Source organism: Dicentrarchus labrax, unplaced genomic scaffold (assembly GCF_905237075.1).
Source record: "Dicentrarchus labrax unplaced genomic scaffold, dlabrax2021, whole genome shotgun sequence".
Lineage (NCBI taxonomy): Eukaryota > Metazoa > Chordata > Actinopteri > Moronidae > Dicentrarchus > Dicentrarchus labrax.
Genome location: NW_026136701.1, coordinates 13,650,373 through 13,672,652, shown reverse-complemented (window position 1 = coordinate 13,672,652; position 22,280 = coordinate 13,650,373). Strand labels below are relative to the sequence as shown.

General features: G+C 38.4%; 2 protein-coding genes across 5 annotated transcripts in view; one reads left to right on the top strand and one right to left on the bottom strand.

Annotated features, from left to right (window-relative positions):
* Positions 1-4,227: 4,227 nt before the first annotated feature.
* Positions 4,228-11,594, top strand: LOC127365503 (uncharacterized protein KIAA0040). Its single transcript, XM_051403651.1, has 2 exons — positions 4,228-4,411; positions 8,420-11,594. Exon 2 carries the CDS (start codon positions 9,092-9,094, stop codon positions 9,425-9,427), a length of 336 nt encoding a protein of 111 aa, XP_051259611.1. The 5' UTR covers positions 4,228-4,411; positions 8,420-9,091; the 3' UTR covers positions 9,428-11,594.
* A 6,099-nt stretch (positions 11,595-17,693) lies between these two features.
* Positions 17,694-22,280, bottom strand: part of tnn (tenascin N) — a 36,159-nt gene continuing 31,572 nt past the window's right edge. For all 4 annotated transcript variants that reach the window (XM_051405678.1, XM_051405687.1, XM_051405697.1 and 1 more), the window contains 4 exons: positions 20,736-20,832; positions 20,460-20,624; positions 19,731-19,894; positions 17,694-18,374 (listed from right to left, as the gene is read on the bottom strand). In XM_051405678.1, the coding sequence (XP_051261638.1) occupies positions 18,225-18,374; positions 19,731-19,894; positions 20,460-20,624; positions 20,736-20,832 (576 nt within the window). In that variant the 3' untranslated portion in view covers positions 17,694-18,224. The remainder of the gene's footprint in view (positions 18,375-19,730; positions 19,895-20,459; positions 20,625-20,735; positions 20,833-22,280) is intronic.

Sequence of the window (22,280 nt, the reverse complement as noted above, 5' to 3'; positions counted from 1 at the left end):
GCAGAGAGTTTATTCTGTACTCTATCACATCACCTACAGGATGTAACATGCTCAAGACTTCGGATGGGGAGGGTTTTTTTTTGCAGAAGGCACAGTGCCAGGTGTGTGTTTATGTGGGGGTGTTTTTGAGAGAGTATTTACCATCTGAGAGTGCATTTCAGCCTTAATTCCATTCAGTTTGAACTGAACTGAACTGAATGGAAATCATGCTTTAATGGCATGGTATGTTTTTAGCATTTGTAGTTGAGGACCAGGAATAAACAAGGAATGTCAGGAATGTCAGTCTCCATACTTGAAGGGAAAAACTCTTGGTTTATCTCAGCATCTTAACTTCAAACTGTAAAAAGTCATTGGTTACACACACAAGTAGTTAAAGTGTCACAAGGTTTGGGCTTCTCATCAAGGCTAAGGAAACCCACAGAAATGTTCACAAGTTTGTTTCAAAGTTTCTGTTTAGCTCAGTGAGTAAAAATACATTTCTGATGTCAAGTGTTGTCTGTTTTGTAACAGCGATTACCTGAGAGAGAAACTGTATACTGAGATAATAATGAGATGGGGAATATGACACAGTGAGGAGATGAATGCAAGCAAAATATTCAGTTACTGTCATGCTGATATTAATTGAAGTTGAACAGGGTTTTGAAAGAAAAGTTCTTTTAGTTTTCCCTAATTGAACCTTCCTGTGTTAAAATGTTCCTGTAGCTACAAATTAGGAAATAAGAATCTGCTTCAATCTAAATAATTTCTGTTATCATTTTCACTGAAACGGCTGTGACACTGAATACAAGTCAATAATACAAGTGTGTTTTACTTCTCGGTTATCCCACGGCCACACATGGTCATGTTAATATCTGTGTTTATCTTGTAAGACAGATCAGACATTTCTGTCTGTAGGAAACACTAGTCAGCATCTGACTGTAAAAGATAATGACACAGCAATTATAATGTAGCATTAATCTGCCTTAATGCTTCACTGTCAAGGTCCTGTTTGAACTCTGTCTGTCTGTCTGTTTGTCTGTCTGTCTGTAGCAGATATTTACAGATAGCTAGGACCTAGCAGAAATAACAGACCACAGACCGAGAGGTAAGTTTGAATGGTCAGCTTGTTTATGTAAATATTAATAGTAGACATTAGTGCTGGGTGATATAATGGATCAACCAATATACTAGTTTCAATTTCCAGTATGATTTTATGTCTTTACTAGGTTGCACAGTAAACATTGTTTGCATTCTGACTCATATATTGTATCATACTGTATGTACCTCTTTAATGTTATTTATTAGCTTACATCATATTTATTATTTATTTAACCATTTGTATTAGGGTTATATTAACCTAGGTTACATATCTATCAGCTGCATTTTGCACATTTTTTTTTAAATTATTCATCAATTTTTTGTCCTGTTATTTCCATGGCAACCTAAAACGATGGCTAACTTGACTTGCTTTTTAGTCCCACGATGTCTCATTTTGCTTTGCTGTATTTAGAAATACTGGTGAGCAAAGAGGAACTTAGAAAGTCCCTGCTGACTATATTTAAACACTCTGGAAAATACTTGCCTTACTGCTCACAGTGACACCCTTCATTTATTTATGCAGCAGAATAGACCAAAATTCTGTTCTTCACAAGCCAAGAAAGAAATGTTTAACATACTGTCTCGTCCTAGAAGACAGCCTGTGTCATACGGTAACTATGCTGAGATTATTACGTAATTGAATGTTAAAATAGCTCAGACTGACCTCATAGCTGGAATGTGCAATTAGGTACCCTTGTAAAAGCCTTAAGTTTACATGCCAACCAATAGCTCTTCAATAATGGCTTTTCTTAAGAGCAAGAGACAATTCCTTATATAGACTAATCATGTCTTTCCCTGTCATGCTCTCTGCCTGTTTTCACAGCACTGGGCCCAAACATTTTACGGGACTGAATCACCGCTAAGGTTTTCCTCTGGGGGGACTGGTTTTATTAGCAGACTATTTCTGGACACTTGTCAGATTCCACTACAGCAACCCTTTAGTCACTTTTCATTAGCGCTCATGTTGAAGAACTCACAAAGTGCACAGTGTTGGGTTCATGCTCACTCATATTTCAGTGTGTGGTGGCAGAACCAGTAGGTTGTAATGATTTGTAATGCCCCTTTGCACAGTCCAGTAATTCCATGATGTCTCTATGCTATCATGATTGTACGATCAGTGATCCAGTGTGAGCTCAGTGGTCTTTCCTATAATTTGTTCAGCTACAGACCCACGCTGGATGAAGGGATATATTGTTTTCCCTTATAGGTGAGCTTGACTAAGAATAAGGTTTCTATAAACCAGATGGGAGCTACACCCGCTATAGTACAGGGTCAATGAAGTATAAATTGAGAGTAACATTTCCATGGAGGAAATGGGACGCGTACGAGGGTCACTGCAGTGTAAGTTGAACATAAGGTATCCTCAGAGAAAAGGGAAGGAACAATGGGTCCTTATAATATCAGAACAAAAAAAGTCCCCATCATGGAACAAAATAATACAGTTTCCCTCGTCGTGCATTTACCCAGCAGCTACTGCTCGTTTGTACCGAGGCAGCCACATAGCCTTGTGTTTTTGAATTACAGCAGACCTGAAAATGCACATTGTTGCAGAAGATCCAACTGATCAGATCACTCCTCATGCCTTCTCATGGTTGAAAAGCAGATCAAATCTGAGATTTTCAAATGACCCCTGCATGTATAAAAGGGTATCAGTGCATGCAGAAGATCTACACAATGAAAAGATGACTTTTACAAGCAGTTATGTCAGGAGTTAGAAGTCAAAGCAGGAAATGGAAGATATAGTGAAATCATTTTCATGTAAACGACTGTAAAGAAGGATTTCCATCAAGGAAAGTGCTGCTACACTCTGGTCATTAATCAACACTTGCTCGAGGTGACTGGACACTGTAGTGCCTCTACAGCAGCTGTGATATAGCTTCACTGTGCAGCACTACACGCCCTGCCAGTCAGACAGCACCCTCTCTGCTCTCTGTCCGTGTGTGTATGTGTGTGTGTGTGTGTGGGCGGCTGGTTGCTATTTGTCTAAGATGGCTCAGACACACCTGCGGACAAGATGAAGCTTGTCTCATCAATTTTCATGTAACCATGCCCCGTAGCTACGAAGAAACACGCTGCATGTAGAGCCAGTCAGATGCTCATGAAATGTGTTTTCAAGATTATCAGAGAAAATTTTTCCATCTACAGTAGCTGCAGTAGATCTTTGCAAAATAGCAGTGATCTCATCATATTTCAGATGAAGGACACATAGTATCAAAATTCTTATTTGGACATGTAAAGTGCCTCATTCATTATTTTTTTTAATCAATTTAAAGATTCATTTGGAGACTGACGCTGTAGAAGGAACAGTTTAGCTTAATGTAAATATTTTTTTAAAGGGAATTCAAAGTGGGTATGTAACCTGACTATGCAGGCCCGCATTAACCACTTTTTGAGTTCACTGTACTGCAGGTTCATGTGATACTGTTTTTGAGTACATATACAGTATTCAAGTCAATGGACATTAACTTCCCCTTTGAGGCGTTGAGAGTACATAGACTTTTTTTTCCCTTTTTCTTACTTGAATAAAAGTCCTCTTTTGCTTGACTGAACTGAAAGGGCATTGGCCACAACGCCAAAGGGGTAGTTAATGTGTGTGTGTGTGTGTGTGTGTGTGTGTGTATGTGTCTCTCACATGACCTCACTTTTTCATATCTCACAATTACATCCAATGCTCTCACCTGGTGATTTGCAGCTTTCGTTTCCCCTTTTTATTGCCATTTGGAGCTCTGAGATGGGTGGAGTGGTCTCTGTTTGAGCTGTAATTTAGTGCAAAATGCTCCAAATATTCAGGCTGCTGTTGCAAGGTTTCAGATCAGTGCATGGAGGCGAGCTTTTATTTATAATATTTGTTCTAAGATACATTTAATAAAGGCTTCTAATGATTTCATTTCATGTTCAGTTTACTGTACTTTCCCTCTCTGTCTGACATCATTCACCGCTTGTGTGAGTAAAGTAAAACAACCACAAGAATCCAGTTTGCCATGCAGGAAACACACGAGCACAGACAGAGGGCCCATTATTACACAAAGTGGGCAGGGTTCAGTGACGTTGTGATCAAAACACACACTCACGCAGAGAGAGAGAGAGAGAGAGAGAGAGAGAGAGAGAGAGAGAGAGAGAGAGAGAGGAGGAGGAGGAGGAGGAGGAGGACGGGAAACAAGGGTAGAGAGGGAAACAGGAACAGAAAGTGAAGACTTGTCAAGATCTCTTGGTGAGGGGGGGACCAGAACAGAGCAGAAGCCAGATGCCAAAAGAGAAACAACAGAAGTTTGAGCAGCTGACTGGATTAGACAGGAGGGGAGAGCTGACCTGCCGCTTCTCAAGTGCCTGCGGGGTAAGATGCCGTTTTCAAAGAGATCTTGAGTGCCAGCATCTCGAAAATTCTTTGAAATTGTTCTGAGTGGTTTATATAACTGTTGGTGCTTTTTGTTGTGTGGCTGTAGGGAAACAGAGACACAATTGCTGCTTCTGTGGTTAGATTTGACAGGATGTTTGACAAGTTACAACGATAAGCGTTAAGTTTCTTCCTGCCTATGAGTGCTGTGTTTGAGTGTCACTATAACATGCCCCTCTAATTCATTTCTTATTTTCAAAATAAACCTTTTTACAAAAAAAACCTCTAAAGACATTCCTGAAAGAATGTCCTCCACTTTGTCAGGATTGAGTTGTCACAAGCCTGAACTGTCTTGGGCTTGTGCACTTGCTCTGGCTCACTGTGGAGGACTCCTCCAGACTACCAGCAGGCCTGTAGCTACCCAAGCGAAACAGCTGCACTTAGTGATCCAAGATAGCTCATGATTCCTGTGAAAAAGGAGGGAGTATGGCTTTAATCGTTTGTTGGTGGCTGACTCAAGTGTCCAAGAACTGTGTATTAATACTGACTGATGAGGAATCTGCTCTGACCATGTGCTCGGGGCGAGTCATTAAAGATTTCTGCCTTGCCTTCTGTCACAACTTTGTCTTTTAGGTCGCACATGCTCCTTAAAGAAAGCAGCAAGGGCTAACTGAGTGCAATCATAACATTTTTCTCAGCCCCTTCCTGGCTTTGTGTGCCCCAGAAATGGCCTTTTCCTGTACATAAATGTCTCCAGGAGAGCACAGTGTCATGAGAAAGTGAAGTACCCGGTCAGTGTCTTAGAAGGGGATCTCAGTGAGATGATAAACCAGGGAAATATTCCCGTCTTTTTTTAGTATATGACTATATTCTCCTTATAAATGACCTCTTCTATTCTGTACCTTGGTTTAACCACAAACTAACATCAGTTCAGACATGCGTCATCAACATTTACAGTGTGAACTCTCACAGTACTGCAAAAGAGATTCTTGGCACAATAACACTGGCAATCAAAGTGTTTACTTCAAGAAACGTTTGAACACCCAAGTGTGAAACCACCTGAGCTGGAAAATATTCTATTTTAATACTAAAATTACTATTTTGACCTGAACAGTTTTGATCGAGGAATCCTTTTTTTCCATTTCCTGACACTGACAATACCCGTGTTTAGACATAACTTACAGTGATCTCATTCTTCCTGGCCAGAGACTATAACAATCATAACACCTAGTGACTTATACATTCCATTTAATGACTTTACCTCTGATACACTGTTAGTCATCCCTTTTTATATTGCTAGATCACACCTCTGTTTTGCTCCTGGCCCTTGTCCCTCTCCTGCAGCCTTATTGTTGAGTGACTCTGGCTTGTCGTGTTGACAGTGTTTTCATAATGTGAGGGAGATCAGAGTGTACACAAAGGTGCTGCTGCTCAGCCAAGCTCATCACAACAACATGTACCAACAGCAAAGAAAATAATCAGGAGTAATGTTGAATTGACACCACGGCTCCCACCAACCCGCACCGTCTTCAGTATAGTTTATGATGGAGTTTCCATTCAAATGAAGCTCACATTTTGGAAAAGAAAATGTGAATTAATGCATGTTTCCATCTACTACTGTGAATATAAGGACTCAGACGCACCAGGAAAAACATTTGGTGGCCTCCATTAGGGTGCGATTAAAACATTGCTAGAGGAAGCAAGACAATGTCAGTCTACACTGCTGATGTTTTCGTCTGAATGATGTTAAAATCATCTATGTCATTATTTATTTGCTATGTCTGTTTCCATTGCAGTTAGTCACATTCTGATTTTAATGAACTTTTTTTTCTGAAAACATATTAAATCAGTTGGATGAAAACATATTTTATGTACAGTGGTTTCCAACGTTTATGGCCCATGACCCCTTTAAATGAAGATATGTCAAGAAAAGTGACAAAATACAGTCAAAGAAGATGGTGTACAGACAGAAATGCAATGTGCTGTCGACTGTTCTCCGTCAATTCAATGCACAAAGGAAGTGGAGGAGTTTCTCACAGCTGCAAAATATTAAACTAATTGTTGATGGTGGTGAAACAGCTCCAGGAACACCTCAGAAAACAAAATGTAACTGGTGTATTCCTGGGAAAACAAGATTAATTGGCAGTGGCATTCTGAAGTCGCAGTTGGCTTTTCTTTGCACAGCACACGTATTGCATCATTTCCTGCTAGTAAAAAAGAATGTACAAACTCCAAACCGAGGTTATTATAGTTAACTAAAACTAAACAAAAAATTTAACTAGGCCTGAAAAAGCATTATTTGTTAACTGATATAAAAATTAAACTGAAACATTATTCTGTAGGTTACTTAGAAAAACTAAACTAAACTGAACTAAAATTACATAAAAATACACAGGAAATGTCTTCAGTTTAAGTCTTTGTCAATTTGGTCAAATTTGTCAACACAACAAGCATAGTTATTTATTTTATTTATATTAATTTATTTATTGAGACTGGGATGTCTACACGAGTAAATAGATTTGTATTGTATTGTAACCCCACCACCACCAAAAAAAAAAAAAAAAAAAACACTGAAATGAATAAAAATGAAACCAAAACTAAACATTTTTGAACAATAAAAACTAAACTGATTGAGCAAACCCACTCTGGAAACGAACTGAAACTAAACTGAACTGAAAACACAAATTAAAAACAAAACAGAAGTAATAGAAAAACTAACTCTGCTGCAAGTAGTAGTATATAGTGTAATATTTTTTTTCTATTTTATTAATTTCTTAATCACCTCGTGACCTTTCAGGTTTGTGGTGACCGCTTGTGAGGGTCCCAGCACACAGACTGTTAACCACAAGTATATGATGTAAAGATCAAAACATGAGTGGTTAGCTTGCACCTAAGATAAAAAAAACAATGCACAGCATATGTGCCCTTGCTTTTTAAACTTTATTATAAAAATAAGTAAACAAGAAAACAACAAAGGGCAACAACTACAGCTTCACATGTGATTATTTTAGACCAGATCTGCTTTTAGAGATTAGACTGCTCTTATATATTCAGCTGATGCTTGCTACTACTTAGCTTTAAGCACTCAGCTTCCTGTTGAGCAAATGAACAGGAGGGAAGTTAGCAGACTGCTGGTAAACCAATTTCACACATGAGACACAACGCACGGCAACAGCAGCGCAAAATCTATTTGCTCTCCACTTGCAGGTGCATCTTCCTCTCGCTCTCTATACCTAAGAAGCAGCCAAATGTGAGATGGAAATCTTTTCTCCCTCCTGCATCTAGAATACAAAGAAGCTCTGTAGCCGTGAGCTATAGAGAATTTAAGAGACAATACTTGAGTCAAACAGTTGTTAAACACCATTTAGATAAAGATGTCGCCTCAAGGTGTCAGACTTAATCAAACAATATTCTCAAAGAAAAGGGAACAATATGACTGTTATTTCTCAGACTGACTTTTCTTTTGCAGACCCGCCTCACCAGTAAAAGGAGAGCTGTTAGGAGGAGATTTCATCTGAGGAAAATGTTACAATCAGAAATTTCTGAAAACTTAAGCCAGGTCCCACCAATCTCCTCCAATGGGAACCATTAGCCGGGCATATTCAGATGTCCCCCCCCCCTCAGTCACACTCTCTCGTCTCAGCGGGACTCTTACAGAGATTGGTTACCTCCATCTCTGTCTGGCCTTCCCTCACACACAATCTCCCTCCATTTCATCCTAATCCTACTTTCTCTCTCTCTGTTTGCCCTGTTCTTTCTCAGTGGGACTCTTAGAGAGATCTGCCCTGAATCCTGAATGACTCTTCTGCAGTATTAATGAGGGGAAAGCTGAAAATCTGAAGCTGAGACTGACGAGGGGGAGAGAGCAGGAGTAGAGACGTTAAAGACAGAGACAGAAAGATGGATTGGAGGCAGGGAAGGGAAAGAGGGAAAGAAGACGAGCTGTCTGCTGAAAACCAAATTTCTCTCCATGTTCACTTTGTCTTTTTCTTTTTTTTTGCTCCACAGACACACCCAAATTGAACCACCTCTCTACAGCTGGAATAAACTAAACCTAAAGCCAAAGGGCAAGAGGACAAGCGAAGACAAAGAACAAGAAAATAGTTGCTGGAATGCCAAGCAACATAAACAAACTTTTCCCTCGTCCATCAAGATCAGAATCATTGCAACTGGGCAATTTCAAAGAATTTGTTACAAACAAATGAGCTTCTGGTCTTTTGGATTTATTTCAAGAATGCTTCGGCTTTGAAACCATGTCATAGGACACTTTAAAGGAAGGAGGCATACATGCAGTCACCCTCCATGCTTCCAGTGTTTCCAGTGAACATAAACACCACAAGCCTTGAAGGTAGATAGTGCTAATTTCAGGGAAACTATCTAAACTTACTAATGACTATTAATAGAAATATCTGACCTGAGACCTGTTGGGCTGGTGGTTGTTTGATGCTGTGCTGAACACTGAGAGTAAAACTTCATATGTTTAAACTTTAAAGCTCCAACCAGATTACGTAAAAGGACTTTTATCTTAAATTAACACCATATCTCAATTATTTTGGTGTCTCCAGCTGCCTTATATGCACATTTACTGACTTACAAACAATCCTCTAAAGCATTTATTAAATCTTTACAACTGCCAGACAGACTCAATTAAAAGGAGCCGCAGCCCTGTATCTGAAAGCCATGGATGGTAAAACAGAAAGCATTCAGGATTTTTTCAACCAACTGTGGAGCTTCGCTACATACAAACACAACCAGGGGGTCTACAACACAATCTGCCTGGTGGTCCTCCTAACTCTTCCCCTGCTGGTCCTCCTCACTACTTTGGTGTTGTGCTGCCACTGCTGCTGCTGTCGCCATGCCAACGGCTGCTGCTGCTGTTGCTGCAGCAGAGACACCATGGCAATAGCAAAGTCAGAAACGAAGAAGAAAAAGACTTCGGCCAATACTGACGACTTGTGGATCTCAGTCAAGACGGGGCCAATGACACCTGACAGGGTCGACCTGGCCATGGAGTAAGAGGTCGTTTTTTTAGTTGGAGATTGCTGATCCTGGGCCAGTTGGAGCTGATGGAGTGTCTCAGAAGTCTAAAACTCAGAATATAGCTTGGACTGGAGTCTAAAGACATTGTACAAACTAGCCAAAATCACATTGTAATAGGCACATATTTGATTGAAAAATGTAAACAGTGTACAGATTTGTGTAATTTTGTATTCATATAATATCGTATGAGGATGATGTTTACAGCATTTTGTATGAGCTTTTTAGTGCTTGGTACATAAAGGAAGAAAATGCTCTACAGAGGCATACACATATCTGCAAGTGTGTGTGTGTGTGTGTGTGTGTGTGTGTGTGTGTGTGTGTGTGTGTGTGTGTGAGTGGAGTTAGAGACAGAGAGAGAGAGAGAGTGTGTGTGTGTGTGTGTGTGTGTGTGTGGGGAGAGGAGTTAGAGAGAAAGAGTGTGTGTGTGTGTGTGAGTGGAGTACAGTGTTATTGAGAGCACTTTGTTCTTAGAGCTCCCATGTGAAATTCATTGCATCTGTATTTGGGAGAGAGAGCCAATTTAAGGTCTGCCCAGTGTTCAGGCGGCTGTAATATTGCCTACTTTTCACATTCAGGCTGCAATTGAGACTGGTGATTGACTTGCACTTTGAGGAAGCCACTGACATTCAAAAAAGTTTAACTCAGGATGCAGAAAGAAAACTAGAGCTTCTTTAATTTTGATTATATATAATATGATACAGTGTAGACTACGAGAGACGCAAATCCTAGTTTGTTTTTTGGAAGTATTCAGGTCAAGTGAGCCTTAAAAGCCTGTATTTATTCAGTTTTGGATATAAGTTAAATATAAAAGGTCAAATTCTTATAGAATTTGTATCTAATAAAATCTATTAATGAAATTTCTTCCAACTTAAAAATGCTTTTAAATTTAGGAGAGGTCTCTTAAGCTGGTTGAGAGAAGATCTGAGATGACTGCAGTACAGAAACAGAGGTGAACGCATACCTTTTGAGACATGTTTTTGAGTGATTATGGAAAATGTAATTGGACATAATGAGCACAATAGCTGAAGCAATGTGTATAAGAGTTTTAACCTACTATTTGATTTGATTTGTTACATTTTTGCATTTAAAGCGCCGCAAACAACACAAATTAAGCTGACTATTAAGCTGATTATGTTTGCAAGCAGTTTCCATGTGTCTTAACTGTCTTGCATGTCAACGTGGTACTAAATTGTCTGATGTACATTGATCTCCAGCTGCAGAATTTCTTTCTTGCTCCAGTTTGGTTTTCTTTTTGTTTCCATTTCAGCAAAATTTTCTCATTATTTCATCTAAATATATTATAAAATAAGATTGCTTTTAATTTCACATTAATTGTTATTGATATTAAGTATGAAAAAATAAAATACAAATAAAAAATTTGCAGAATAAACATATCACAGAGTAAAATGTAAAGGTCTTTTAAAACAACTAATGAAGAATGTGGATGATCCTTGTGTTTGATTGACTATTCCAGCTCTGAGCACATGTGATTAATCATTAATCATCCAATTAAAAGCTGTTCCTAAAGGTTATTTTTACAGTAAGTTGTTTGATAAAAGTGTCTCATTGCTCAGACTCAGAACTTTTTAAATAGTCTTTAAAGAATAAAGAGTGATTCTTTAAAGTTTGATTAATACAGGCCCAGGTTTGCTTACATCAATAATGTTAAATGTTAAATACAGTAGCATTACAGTTACACTTATAACATTAACAAGTTATATGGTCAAAAGAATTTCTGGCCAAAAGAATATTCAAAGCAAGTTTTGAACTTATTCAACTTAACATATTTTTGAAATATAGAGAAGAGGAACCCTGAAATGAACAAATGATTTGGGCTTCAAGTGGATTGTGCCTGAAGGCTCTTTATTTTTTTAAGTGTATGACATCTCAAAGACCAATTAAGCAGAAGCGTCTCAGCAGTATCATCATCTTTATGCATAAGCTTACACTGGCACTAAGTTGATCTTCTTGCTCAAGCACTGCTGGGAAAACAGGCCCCACTCATTTCATTACTGATCAGACAGATACATTCCCATGTGGAAATTGGGGTTTGTCACTTCTGCTTCATGTTCAAGAAAAACTGTACTTGTTGGGCTTAATTTGAAAGCTTACCCTGCAAAATAAAAGCCTTGGTAGCAATGCATGATCGCTAATCAGTGCTGTTTTCCAAGGAATAACATCATCGACATGTTCAGGGGATGGATGAACATGTCATTGTGGTTCGTATTTGTCAGAGGAAGAGTCACTTCCTGTTCATTAATACAGACTGCGACAGGCTTTATTAACAACATAAAAAATATATAAAAATGGGCAGTAGATAAAAGAAAGGTATGATTGCAGTCTGTAGGATTCAGTGGCGTCTAGTGGTGAAGTTGCAAATTGCAAACATCTGAATACAGCTCAGAAATGATTGTGACTGCAAAAAACAAAAACTGTTCTGGGATAGTATAGGAAACAATTATGAAACAGAATAATGCTGATGCCTTTGTATGACCTATTTATTCAAACAAGACCATCAGTGAGAAGATTGGCTATTTCTGTAGTTATTCCTAATGACCAACGGGTCAGAATTAGTCAGATTCCCCTTGAAATCGATGAAACGAGGAGATGGAAACACTATCACATTTGTCCACTGGGGCTGCCAGAATCATGAAACACAAAATGAAAGTTCCTTGTTGCTGCTTTAAGTAATGAGTATTTCTAAACAGTGGTACAGCTACTTTTACTTAAGTACAAGAAAACCAAAGTCTAAAAATGGAAATCTGCAATTTTACATGGATCATGTGTCAAACTTATTTCTCTCTAGGACCAGTTGCACAGAACCTCCCCAGCGAATTGTCAATGATAAGCAAATATAATTGAGCTTTAAAGCTGCTCTTAGGCATATTTGTTTCCTTCAGAAAAAATCAGGCTAGCTATTTCCCCTTGTTTCTAGTCTTTATGCTAAGCTAAGCTGACAAGCTTCTGGCTCCAGCTACATATTTAGCTTCCAGTTATGAGAGTGGTAGGCCTATTTATCTTCCAACACACATATAAGTTTTGAGAAGAGATTTAAAAAATTTATCTGACTTTCCAACCTGAGATGTTGAGGCAGGGCGTCACAGCAGGGGGGGTCTCACACTGAAAGATCTAAAACTACACTGATCATTGATCTTCGGCACTGTGGGATGGTTGAAAACTCGTCATGATTGTTGATCTTTTAGAAAAGTAGAATCTCTCTTGCTTTCAGAATTGTGGCAGTCGTTTAATCAGTTTAATAATAATGTATAATTACAAAGACAAATGATGACAGGCAGGAAAATTAGGGTTTTTTCCTTCTACACGTTCAATCACTCAGACATGAATACTAATAATTTTATAATTCATATTCTTGAATTGCTATTATTATTCACCAGCTGACCATGAGTTACTGATACTCATTAGCAGTTTTCCAATTCGTCATATGGTATTGTGGGTGTTTTTACATCCCTGTGCTATATATATATATATATATACATATACATATATATATGCTGAAGTGCTAGGTGCATTAATGAGATCACTTTATTTTCTGATAACATGTTGACACTACCAACGCTTTTCTTCTCAACACCTGTTAGGCAGAATCTGTGATATTGACCCTCAGTATGTTTTGCCTTCACTCACTTTGAACAGATCATACTTTATTTTCTAGGGAGTTTGTGAATCCGCTGCAGGTGTTAAAAGGTAGGGAGTATAAAATATATATGTTTTGCTTTTTCCCTTTGTCAGTTGGATCAGAGGTAACTGAGTGGGATTTGTCATCTTTTTGAACAGCAAATCTCCCGTCACGGATAGTTTTCTATATGATAGCACCACATTTTTGATCCTATCCAATTATGCATGACATTGTATATTTAGGACGTGTTTTTGTTGTTCCACAGTTGAAAAAATGCTGAGGTGATTCTTTTTTCTTTTTTTTAATTATATGCCTGGCTGGGCTTTGTTGTTAGCTCTGCATGCATAATTTATCCTGACATATGGAGATACAATGATAAAGGAGAGCACAATGTGGAAGATGACAGGGAGAGAAATAAAGTATTTTTTTTAGCTTTGTGAATTTCATCTTTCTATTTATAATATAAACTGAAGTTAACGGAGCCTTTAAGTTCTGACATAAAGTCATTATCTTTATGTGTGAATGTGTCATATATTTCACAGGCCTCTTCATTCAACGTGGCTGCTGATAATCACACAATATGCTCACAATAATTCAATATCTATAGGGCCAATGCATTTATTTGGAGCATACATGCATCTTAATGGGAACGAAGCTGTTTGTCATTTTTGCAGACTGTTAACACACATTATTGAGACCACAGGAACTGTGACTATGAAATGTGAGGAAAAAAAACAAACAACAAAGCAGCATTGTGGTGCAATCAACATACGGCATGACATCTGTAAGGTTCCGAACTGCAGTATTTCCTATTACACCAACATCTATTGAAGTTGATAAAAAGAGGAGGAAGGTTTATTATGGTATAAACTGTGTAAATAAACAAACCTGAAAGCTGCTGAGGCAATGCAATTAATAAGCACTTCTGCCTCTAGTGATCTTCATGAACGTGTAATTTTCATCATCGGTTTGATGGCCGTAGCAGAGCAATCTTTGATGCAAGTAATCAGTTTGGCTTGAGGAGCAATTCATCTTTGACAATATTAAAGCTCAGACATGCACTTTGGGAAATTTGTTCCGTCTCACAGATCCTGATTCTTAACCTGCACAAGATGTTCGGTGTTGTCAAAGTATTAGCATAACTTAAATCCCAGCATGTAAACAACATGTTTGCTTTATTTCATTCTTAAGGGCCCGAGGTGTCTTTGAGATTGATCTTTCACAGCTTGTCCTCTTTTCGCTGTGATGTGTGAATGTGAAAAAGAAAGTCTTACTTTCGATCAGGAGGTGTATCCAACTCCCTGACAAATCGTTTTTTTTTTTTTTTTATCACTGGTGTGCTTATCCAAGGTGTGATGCATTTCAAACAACAGTCAATATGTTGACAGGATTTTTAACACTTTAGAGTAGCTCAGTACTCGAACCCTTGTAATGCCTGAAGGAGCCTGGTACCTGGCACATTTGTGACTCCACCTTTACGTAATAACCCCATTCAAGTCACTTAGCCCTTTGAATATGTATAAACAGAGCAGGCCAACCAGCTTTTGTGAGATGCAATTTAGCAACAGGTGTGAAATTGCTTCCATTGCACACTGGAACTGGAGCAACAGAGATTCAAAAAACCTATCAAGAAAATAAATATCAAATCAAATATAAATAGTGAATATAGTACATACATATGGAGCATCCTGTTTGCTGAACGGTTAAAGCACACACCCCATAACTGCAATGTCCCCAGTTTGTTTCCAGCTGGGGACCTTTGTTGCATATCATACCCCCTCTCTATCTCCTGTCATTTCCTATCTGCTGTCAAATAAAGGTCAATATTTACACATATTTATTTATTTTTTTCCCCCCAGATTTTATGCAATACCCTCATAGACCACCAGGGTCAACTGGTTGAGAAACAGTGTTAATGAGCACACACTTAATTTATGATGTACCTTAAAATGCAAGGATTAGCACCCTGATATTCGAATGATTCAATGGTACCTTTTTGTCTTCTTATAAGAAACAGTTTTTACAAATAGAAGTTCATTGCAAATCTCTTCTCTTTTTTCTTCTGTCTGGTCAGTACTTCTCTCTTTCCATGAACTGCTCCCCCTCCACCCCCTAAAACAAACAGTCCCTTGTTACAACATTGCAAGTTCTCTCATGGAAAAAATACATCACACTGAACCCAAGGCGTAAGTGTCAACCCAAGTGACGAGGGCAGACAAATGTGTATGTCTGCAAGCTTATATACCGCACTGCATATAACCACGCACACCCAGAGATGGAAAGAGAAACAGAGAGAAAGGACAAACTGCTCTGTTTATCCTGGCACAGAGCAAACCACTTGCCTCTCAGAGCAATGGCAGGAACCAATCTCCTTAAAGTAATTTGCAATCACTGTGGCTGAAAAGGCCTTTCGCATCAATGAGCTTTTGTGAGACATTTCATTTCAAAGTTGAAAAAAGGAAAAAAAAAATTGCTATGCTAGAAATATTTGCTGCCAAATTTTAGGCTGCAGCTTTCTCACACTCATATCTGAGTTAGATGAATGAACCCTCAGAAACATTTTCTTTTCACTTCTTTATTTGGCCTTAGAGGAAGGAATGACATGCCTGAAGTTTCAATTGATCATATCTGTATTTAGTATTTAAATGGTGTAATGTCCTGTTTGTGTCCTCTCCATGTACTTTTTGTACATGTACGTGTACATTTTTAGCTGTGTAAATATAGTCCCTGCCCAGACAGGCAGTGAGATCTTGCTGTCTACACATTTTGAGATACAGAATTGGGAAACTGTTACAAGACCAGACAGTAAATAGTCATCAGTCCCTGCAAGAAGTTGCTCAATTGAGTATGATGAAAGTGTTGTACTGTGGGAACACTGCAGCTCTAAAGAGAGAAAATCAACAGATGAGATTGTCAGCCAGTGGTGGTGGAAGTACTCCTCCCACTTTGAGTAAAAGTAACAATACCTGTAAAAAGTACTTAAGGTATCACACGTAATTAAGGTATTGTGCAAAATGTCCCCATTCAGAGTGTTTTAACAGAGCCTTCAAGATCCTGATCCTGATGTATGTTTTTGTCTTATGCACACAAGATAATAAAAAGTACACCAAATTATCAGCTGCAATGAGATTCAAACATATTTTTTTTTGGACTCCTGTTAGTTTTGTTGTTGGGCAATCTATAGCCTTATCGTTCTTATAAGTACTTGATTGCCTCATGTTAATGTCAGCGTATCTTGGGCCTTTAGTCTATAACAATACATCATATTTAAAGCAGCTACAAGGAATTTTCAGTTTTGTTGATTCTGATGGCCCCTGTGGACTAAATAATTAGTGTTTCCACCGTCTTGTTTAATTGATTTCAAGGGGAATCCACCTGGTGGCAGGCATTAAGGATAACCATATAAAAATAGTCTAATCTTCTCGCTGATGGTCTCATGTGCTTATGTAAGTCATTTGGGAGATCAGTATTAAAATGAGACTGTTTCATAACCAATTAAAAACTCGTTGTAGTACATTTAATAAGTTTATCATATGCCAGCCATGTAAAATAAAAGAAACCATAGCAGTAAAATAACACTTGTGATCAGTTCAAACCTGACCTTTATTTGACAGCAGACAAAAACGTTTTAATACTTATAATAAAGAATACTTAAGAAAGTCTTATTGTTGTTATTTGTGTTTCTAAATGGATCAATACAGTGATATATAGCACTACAGTAGGAGTTAGAATATATAAAACCTCTGCTGACATTCTCATGATAAAATTCCACCTCTGTAAAAAGATAGAACGACTTGCTCATTAATTATTTTGTTCCCCGTATTCCTTAAGGCTCTATAGCTATCCTTGTTAAATGACAATGTCTCCAAGTAAAAAAACCTTTATCATTCATTTATATATTTTTTATTTATTTATTGTGTGAATGTGTGCCATGAATATGATCGAGGAGCTATAATGTTAGTTTGACAATACAATTAGTAAAAAAAATAGTCATATACAGGATTTTAATTTCCTCATTTCTGACCTTGGAAATCGTGATTGAGGATTGGTTGGAATATAAAACCTTATGGGCCATGAAGGCTTAAATTTTTTTTTAGTTGAATGCAAAATTTATGAGGAGCAGGGACAACAAATCAATTCTGGCAGATTAGCAGAAAGGTTGATTGATGTGCTTTGTCCCTGTTGTATAAACCAACAGAGATTATAATAAAAGTGTAAAAAAAAAATGTAATTATGTAATAAAGTCAAAGTCAAAGCAGTATTAATAACCTTTGTCAGCTTTCGAGATTGAAAACAAGAGTTTGGTCATTAAGTGCCAGAGGATGGGGCAACCAAACTTCATTCTTATTGGCATTTCATATGGGCACATCAGATTGATTGATATGCACTGTCCCTGTTGTATGAATGTAAAGCAGGAGCAATATGGTCATTCAAGACAGCCATCCATTGTTATTCTCTGGCTTGTCCTACACAAACTAATGTGATGTGACAGTGTTTGTGGCACAGTGGCAGCTTAATGTGACACAGCCAGCCGGCTTCATAATCAGTAAACTCAGGGCACTAACTAACTGTCCACACCTGATCGAAAACAAAACACACAAGCCATTTTTACCACTTCTTTCTTTTACTTTTATGTTATTATGACAATGCTACTATACACAAACAAGTTGCTACTCAAATTCTTCATAGGACATAAAATAAACAAATATAATACAAATAACCTCGGCTGCAGCCCTGAGGTTTTTTTTAAAAAAAAGTTAAAATGAATGCAGTAATAGGAGAAAAATTAGATTTTTTAACTTAAATCTACTGTTTCCTGATTTATAATTGAGGTTACTACCAGAATCAGTGAAACAGGAGTTTAAATTACAATTTTATTATAACTGATAGACTAAAATCGTCAACTTCACTTCACTTCACTTCAAAACAACTCTGAGGCATTTCTCTCTTTGCCCCAAAAGAGTACACGTTGTCTAAGAGTTGAGACATACAGGCATGTAGACCAGTGGGAACCCTTGTGTGGTCAGAGCATCAAGACATATGTATGTACATATGTACAGAAACACCCAAATCTAGCGTGATGGCAGGTTAATGGGACTGATGATGGCTGTTGCGGTTTTAATCGGAGGTGCTGCATTATTTCTTCTGGAGGTTTGTGGTTCTGCTCTTCTCTCTGGCCATCAACGATCGCCTCTTCCTGGTGGACAAGGATCCCACAGGTCGGATCTTCATCTCGGTGAAGTCGAGGGACGTCAGGTGGCCCTTCCACGGTTTCCAGTTCACTCCCTGACAGCAGGACAGCGGATTGAGATTGAAATACAGAAGAGGAGACAATAGAAAAGGGGAAAGTACGGTGAGAAGGAGAAGTTGGATAGATGAAAGAGAAGGGAGAGGGGGGAAAATGAGGGAGGCAAGAAAGGGGTGAGAGACAGAGAGAGGAGAGAGAGGGATTCAGAGAAGAGGCATACAGCATGACAGACAGGCAGAATGAAAAACACTAATAAATACCAGCCTCTGGCTTCATTTCATGTGAGTACAAACTTGTTTTGACTGTTATTGCATTTCCCCAACAAACAGTGCTGTAGACATCTGCAGCGGCAATATTATGGATGAAATCTCGACAAGAACAGAGATCTCCCCTGGCATTTTCTTCAGTGTCAGTCTCCCTTAGACATAATAACTGTTGTTGTTTACCCTATCAGCCTGGTAAAAACACTTATGGTTTATAGCTGGTGTGAGAAATGTGTTTTCTTATCACTGCTGATGGATTCAGGCCATTTCTGCTGCACCTCAACAATCCAAAACAAAACAACTAGAAGTGGGTTGGAGTGAAGTTGTCTGTGATTGCTGACCAGGGACCAGCCCCCTGGTCAGCACTCTTTTTTTTTTATTTATTTTTTTATCTTTTTGTAAGAATGATGAGAAAGAAAAATAACATTGATAAATTATTCGATTATGATGGCTATAGTATTTGTTTTGTATCGTTTTAGCGGTTCCAAATCATGACAGGAGAAGCAGGCTGTTGTGAGAGGCACTAAAAACTGTATTTCTTCTAAAAAATACAGCAAAACTAACTTTTTGACTAACCCAGAGTGTTGAAACCTCCAAAACCGATGAATTAATCAAGAACAATGCTGACATTTTGAGCTGAAGGGGATTCAGAATGGCAAACAGAGAATAAAGCAGCTCTGGAATCCACTTGCATTATTACTTATGAGTATGAAAGATCAATATTTGGACAAAAAGTCTACAGTAGAGCTTAATTTAATGAAGCAGATTTAAATGCTAGAACTTTACAGAGAGTTGTAGAATCAAATAATTTACTGGGAAGGATGAAGTGAGGACATGATGTTTGACAGCCTCATCTCAAGAATCCAAAGACTAGTAACTGGCAACTTGGGTTCGTATAAATCTACCATCACATTATACTGTCAGTGCCACCTGTTGGTTTGAAGGCACACTACACCAAGAGTTAACCTCAATACTTGTGCAGTCAATACTTGTGCAGTACATTTGTGTTTCTTTTTGAGACATCGCCAGATTCAGAATAATGGCACAAAAGCACCTTATGACAAAAAAAAAAACAAAAAAAAACATTTTGCATGTATGATCCAATGCAGAACTGCCTCCCTGCTCACTCACCACACTGTGCCTGCTGTCTCCCCAGTTCCCGTTGAGGTTGGCAAGATGACAGTTTTTGTACCACCAGGCACCACGGTGGGCCAGGGCACAGTTACTTAGGGCGATGTCATTATCTGAGTCAATAGTAGTCCAGGGCCGGCCTTGGTGGTAGGTCATAGCATCACCTGGGGATCATCAACAATAATTAACAACAATAATTAGTTTAAATGTTAGAAAACTCAAAAGAACACGCTGCATGCACACAGACTTTTGCTGCACACTCCTTTTTCTTCTATGTGTTCCCTGAAATTTAATAAAATGCCAAATATAGAGTATGTTGTTTCAGCACACTGTGATATGTGTAGACACAGTGTCCCACTTGCTGTGTGTCTGTATCTGTCTCGCTTCAAAGCCCACTAAACCCACCTTTCTTTAGATACAGCCTTCCCTATATAGCTACTGTCTATAACTGAGTGAATATAAGTTTCTGAAACAAATATCCCACCTATTGTTGGTGTGTATTTGCTTTCTCAGCACCCCACAGAATAATGGGTAAGATGCCAACTGCGTGAAAAACCCCTGTATTCCCACCCCCGTCAGCCTTGCCCTCTCTACTTCTCTATAACTGCTTCTATTTGAGCAAAGTGTCAGCGAGAAAATATAAACTCTGAAAGCTGCACATGTTGTCAGTGTCAGTCATTTTGTATTGCTGCTCGTTTGGTAAAGATTTTAGAAGCCCTGAAGACTCACCTGCTGTCCCACTGTATTTGCCAATAGTGAGTTTGAACTTCTGCTTGACCGGTGCAATCTTAAAGTTGTCATATACAGCATAGACTCTCTCTGAGCCCAGGCCCAAGTCAAACCTCAGCTCATACTGAGTAGGAGTGTTGGTGAGCTCATATATCTTTTCCAGACCTGAGGGAACAACCAGACAGAAAATGTGAAAGCAAGAAGAAACACTTCATTACTGTTCATGTATGTGTATGCTTCAATGTCTGCAGAAAGACAGAACATTGGAGTGCTCACCAATCCAGAACTCCTCTGTCATGTTGCCAAAACCTGCTATGTACTGTCTCCAACGTTTCAGAAAGTCCAGCTTGCCAATGTTACGACGCTGGATCACCTGAAAGCAGGGAGCGCAGGAGTTTCACTGACAGCTGTTACACAAATGTTTCACAACAATTTCCTTTGGGCTAGTGGTTACCATTCATACCACTAAAATTCAAAAAGAATAACTGTCAATTTCTATCATTAAAGGGGTGAGTTAGTATAGCGTTTACACAAAGTAAGAATTAAAAAAAAGTTTACATCCATGTCTGTTCAGACTCATATAATCTGTATATAATGTAGTGACGACTATGAAGGAATTTAATAAAAGTTATTATATAAGTGTATTTTCGTCAAAATGGAAGTTATCACCATACTGATGATTCATATGTATGATTTCGGTGTGAATATACATTTTTGAACTGATTATCATAGATGTTTTGGCTAAACAGGTATCACATGAACTTGGTTACTATGTCAAGATGGATTCTTATAGCTATACAAAATTTTCTCCTTTTCTCATTTTTAGGTGTGGCAGCTCTCTATGTGATCCCTCACAGGATCAAGAATAGCTAGGCACGCTCCAATACGTTTGCAGTCACGTGATTCCAATGATGTTGGACATTTAGAAGGAGGCAGGAAATGAAAGGCAGAATGGATGAGATGGAAAGATGAAAGCCCATACTGTGCTACTTATTGTTTACTCGTTGTGTCGTTCGAGTCAACGTGTGTGAAATCTGGAATCGCACATTTCATTCATAATTTATGGCTAAAAACATAGTTTCAGGTCACAATGACCTTTGACATTTGAGTCGAAAGTGTCACCAACCGTGAAATATTGTCACAATCTCCCCTTCTGTTTCTGCGTTATGGTGTTAAATAATGGCCAGAAATTTCCTAGACATTATGATGTCACAGTAAAGTTGACCTTTGACTTTTTGGGTGCAAAATGTTATCACTTGGTGTTTAATGGGATAAATGGGTGCCTCCTATTAAACATCTGTATGACATTTTGTCATAATTACCACATAAATTCTTGATTATGACCAAAAATGGTCTATCAAGGTTATTTTGAGGTCAGTCACAAGTGTCACCAATTCATTGTCTGCTCAATTATAAAAAAGTGTGAATTCTTGAGTTATAGCCAAAAAACTGTTTCGCGAGGTCACAGTGACCTTGGCTTTGACAACCAAAATTGGATCAGTGTATCCTTGAGTCAGCGCAAAATTTGATATAATTCCCTCAGGCGGACTACCCAAAAAACATAACGTCTGCAGCCATGGCTACGGCATGAGGAATGAAAAAGATTGGTCAAAATCGAAGAATCAAAAGCCAAGATATCTTGAGTACAGTCCTTAGCTCCACAAACACTGGATCCTACATTCCCCAAAAGGCAGTTCAGCAGCATGTGGACATTATCAGGATGGTTCAGACTTCTGTTTTCACAAGCTGAGTAGTTGACGAGTAAGTTAAAAATGCTCCTTTAGTGTTTACTGGTACGAACTGCGTCCACATAATAAACAT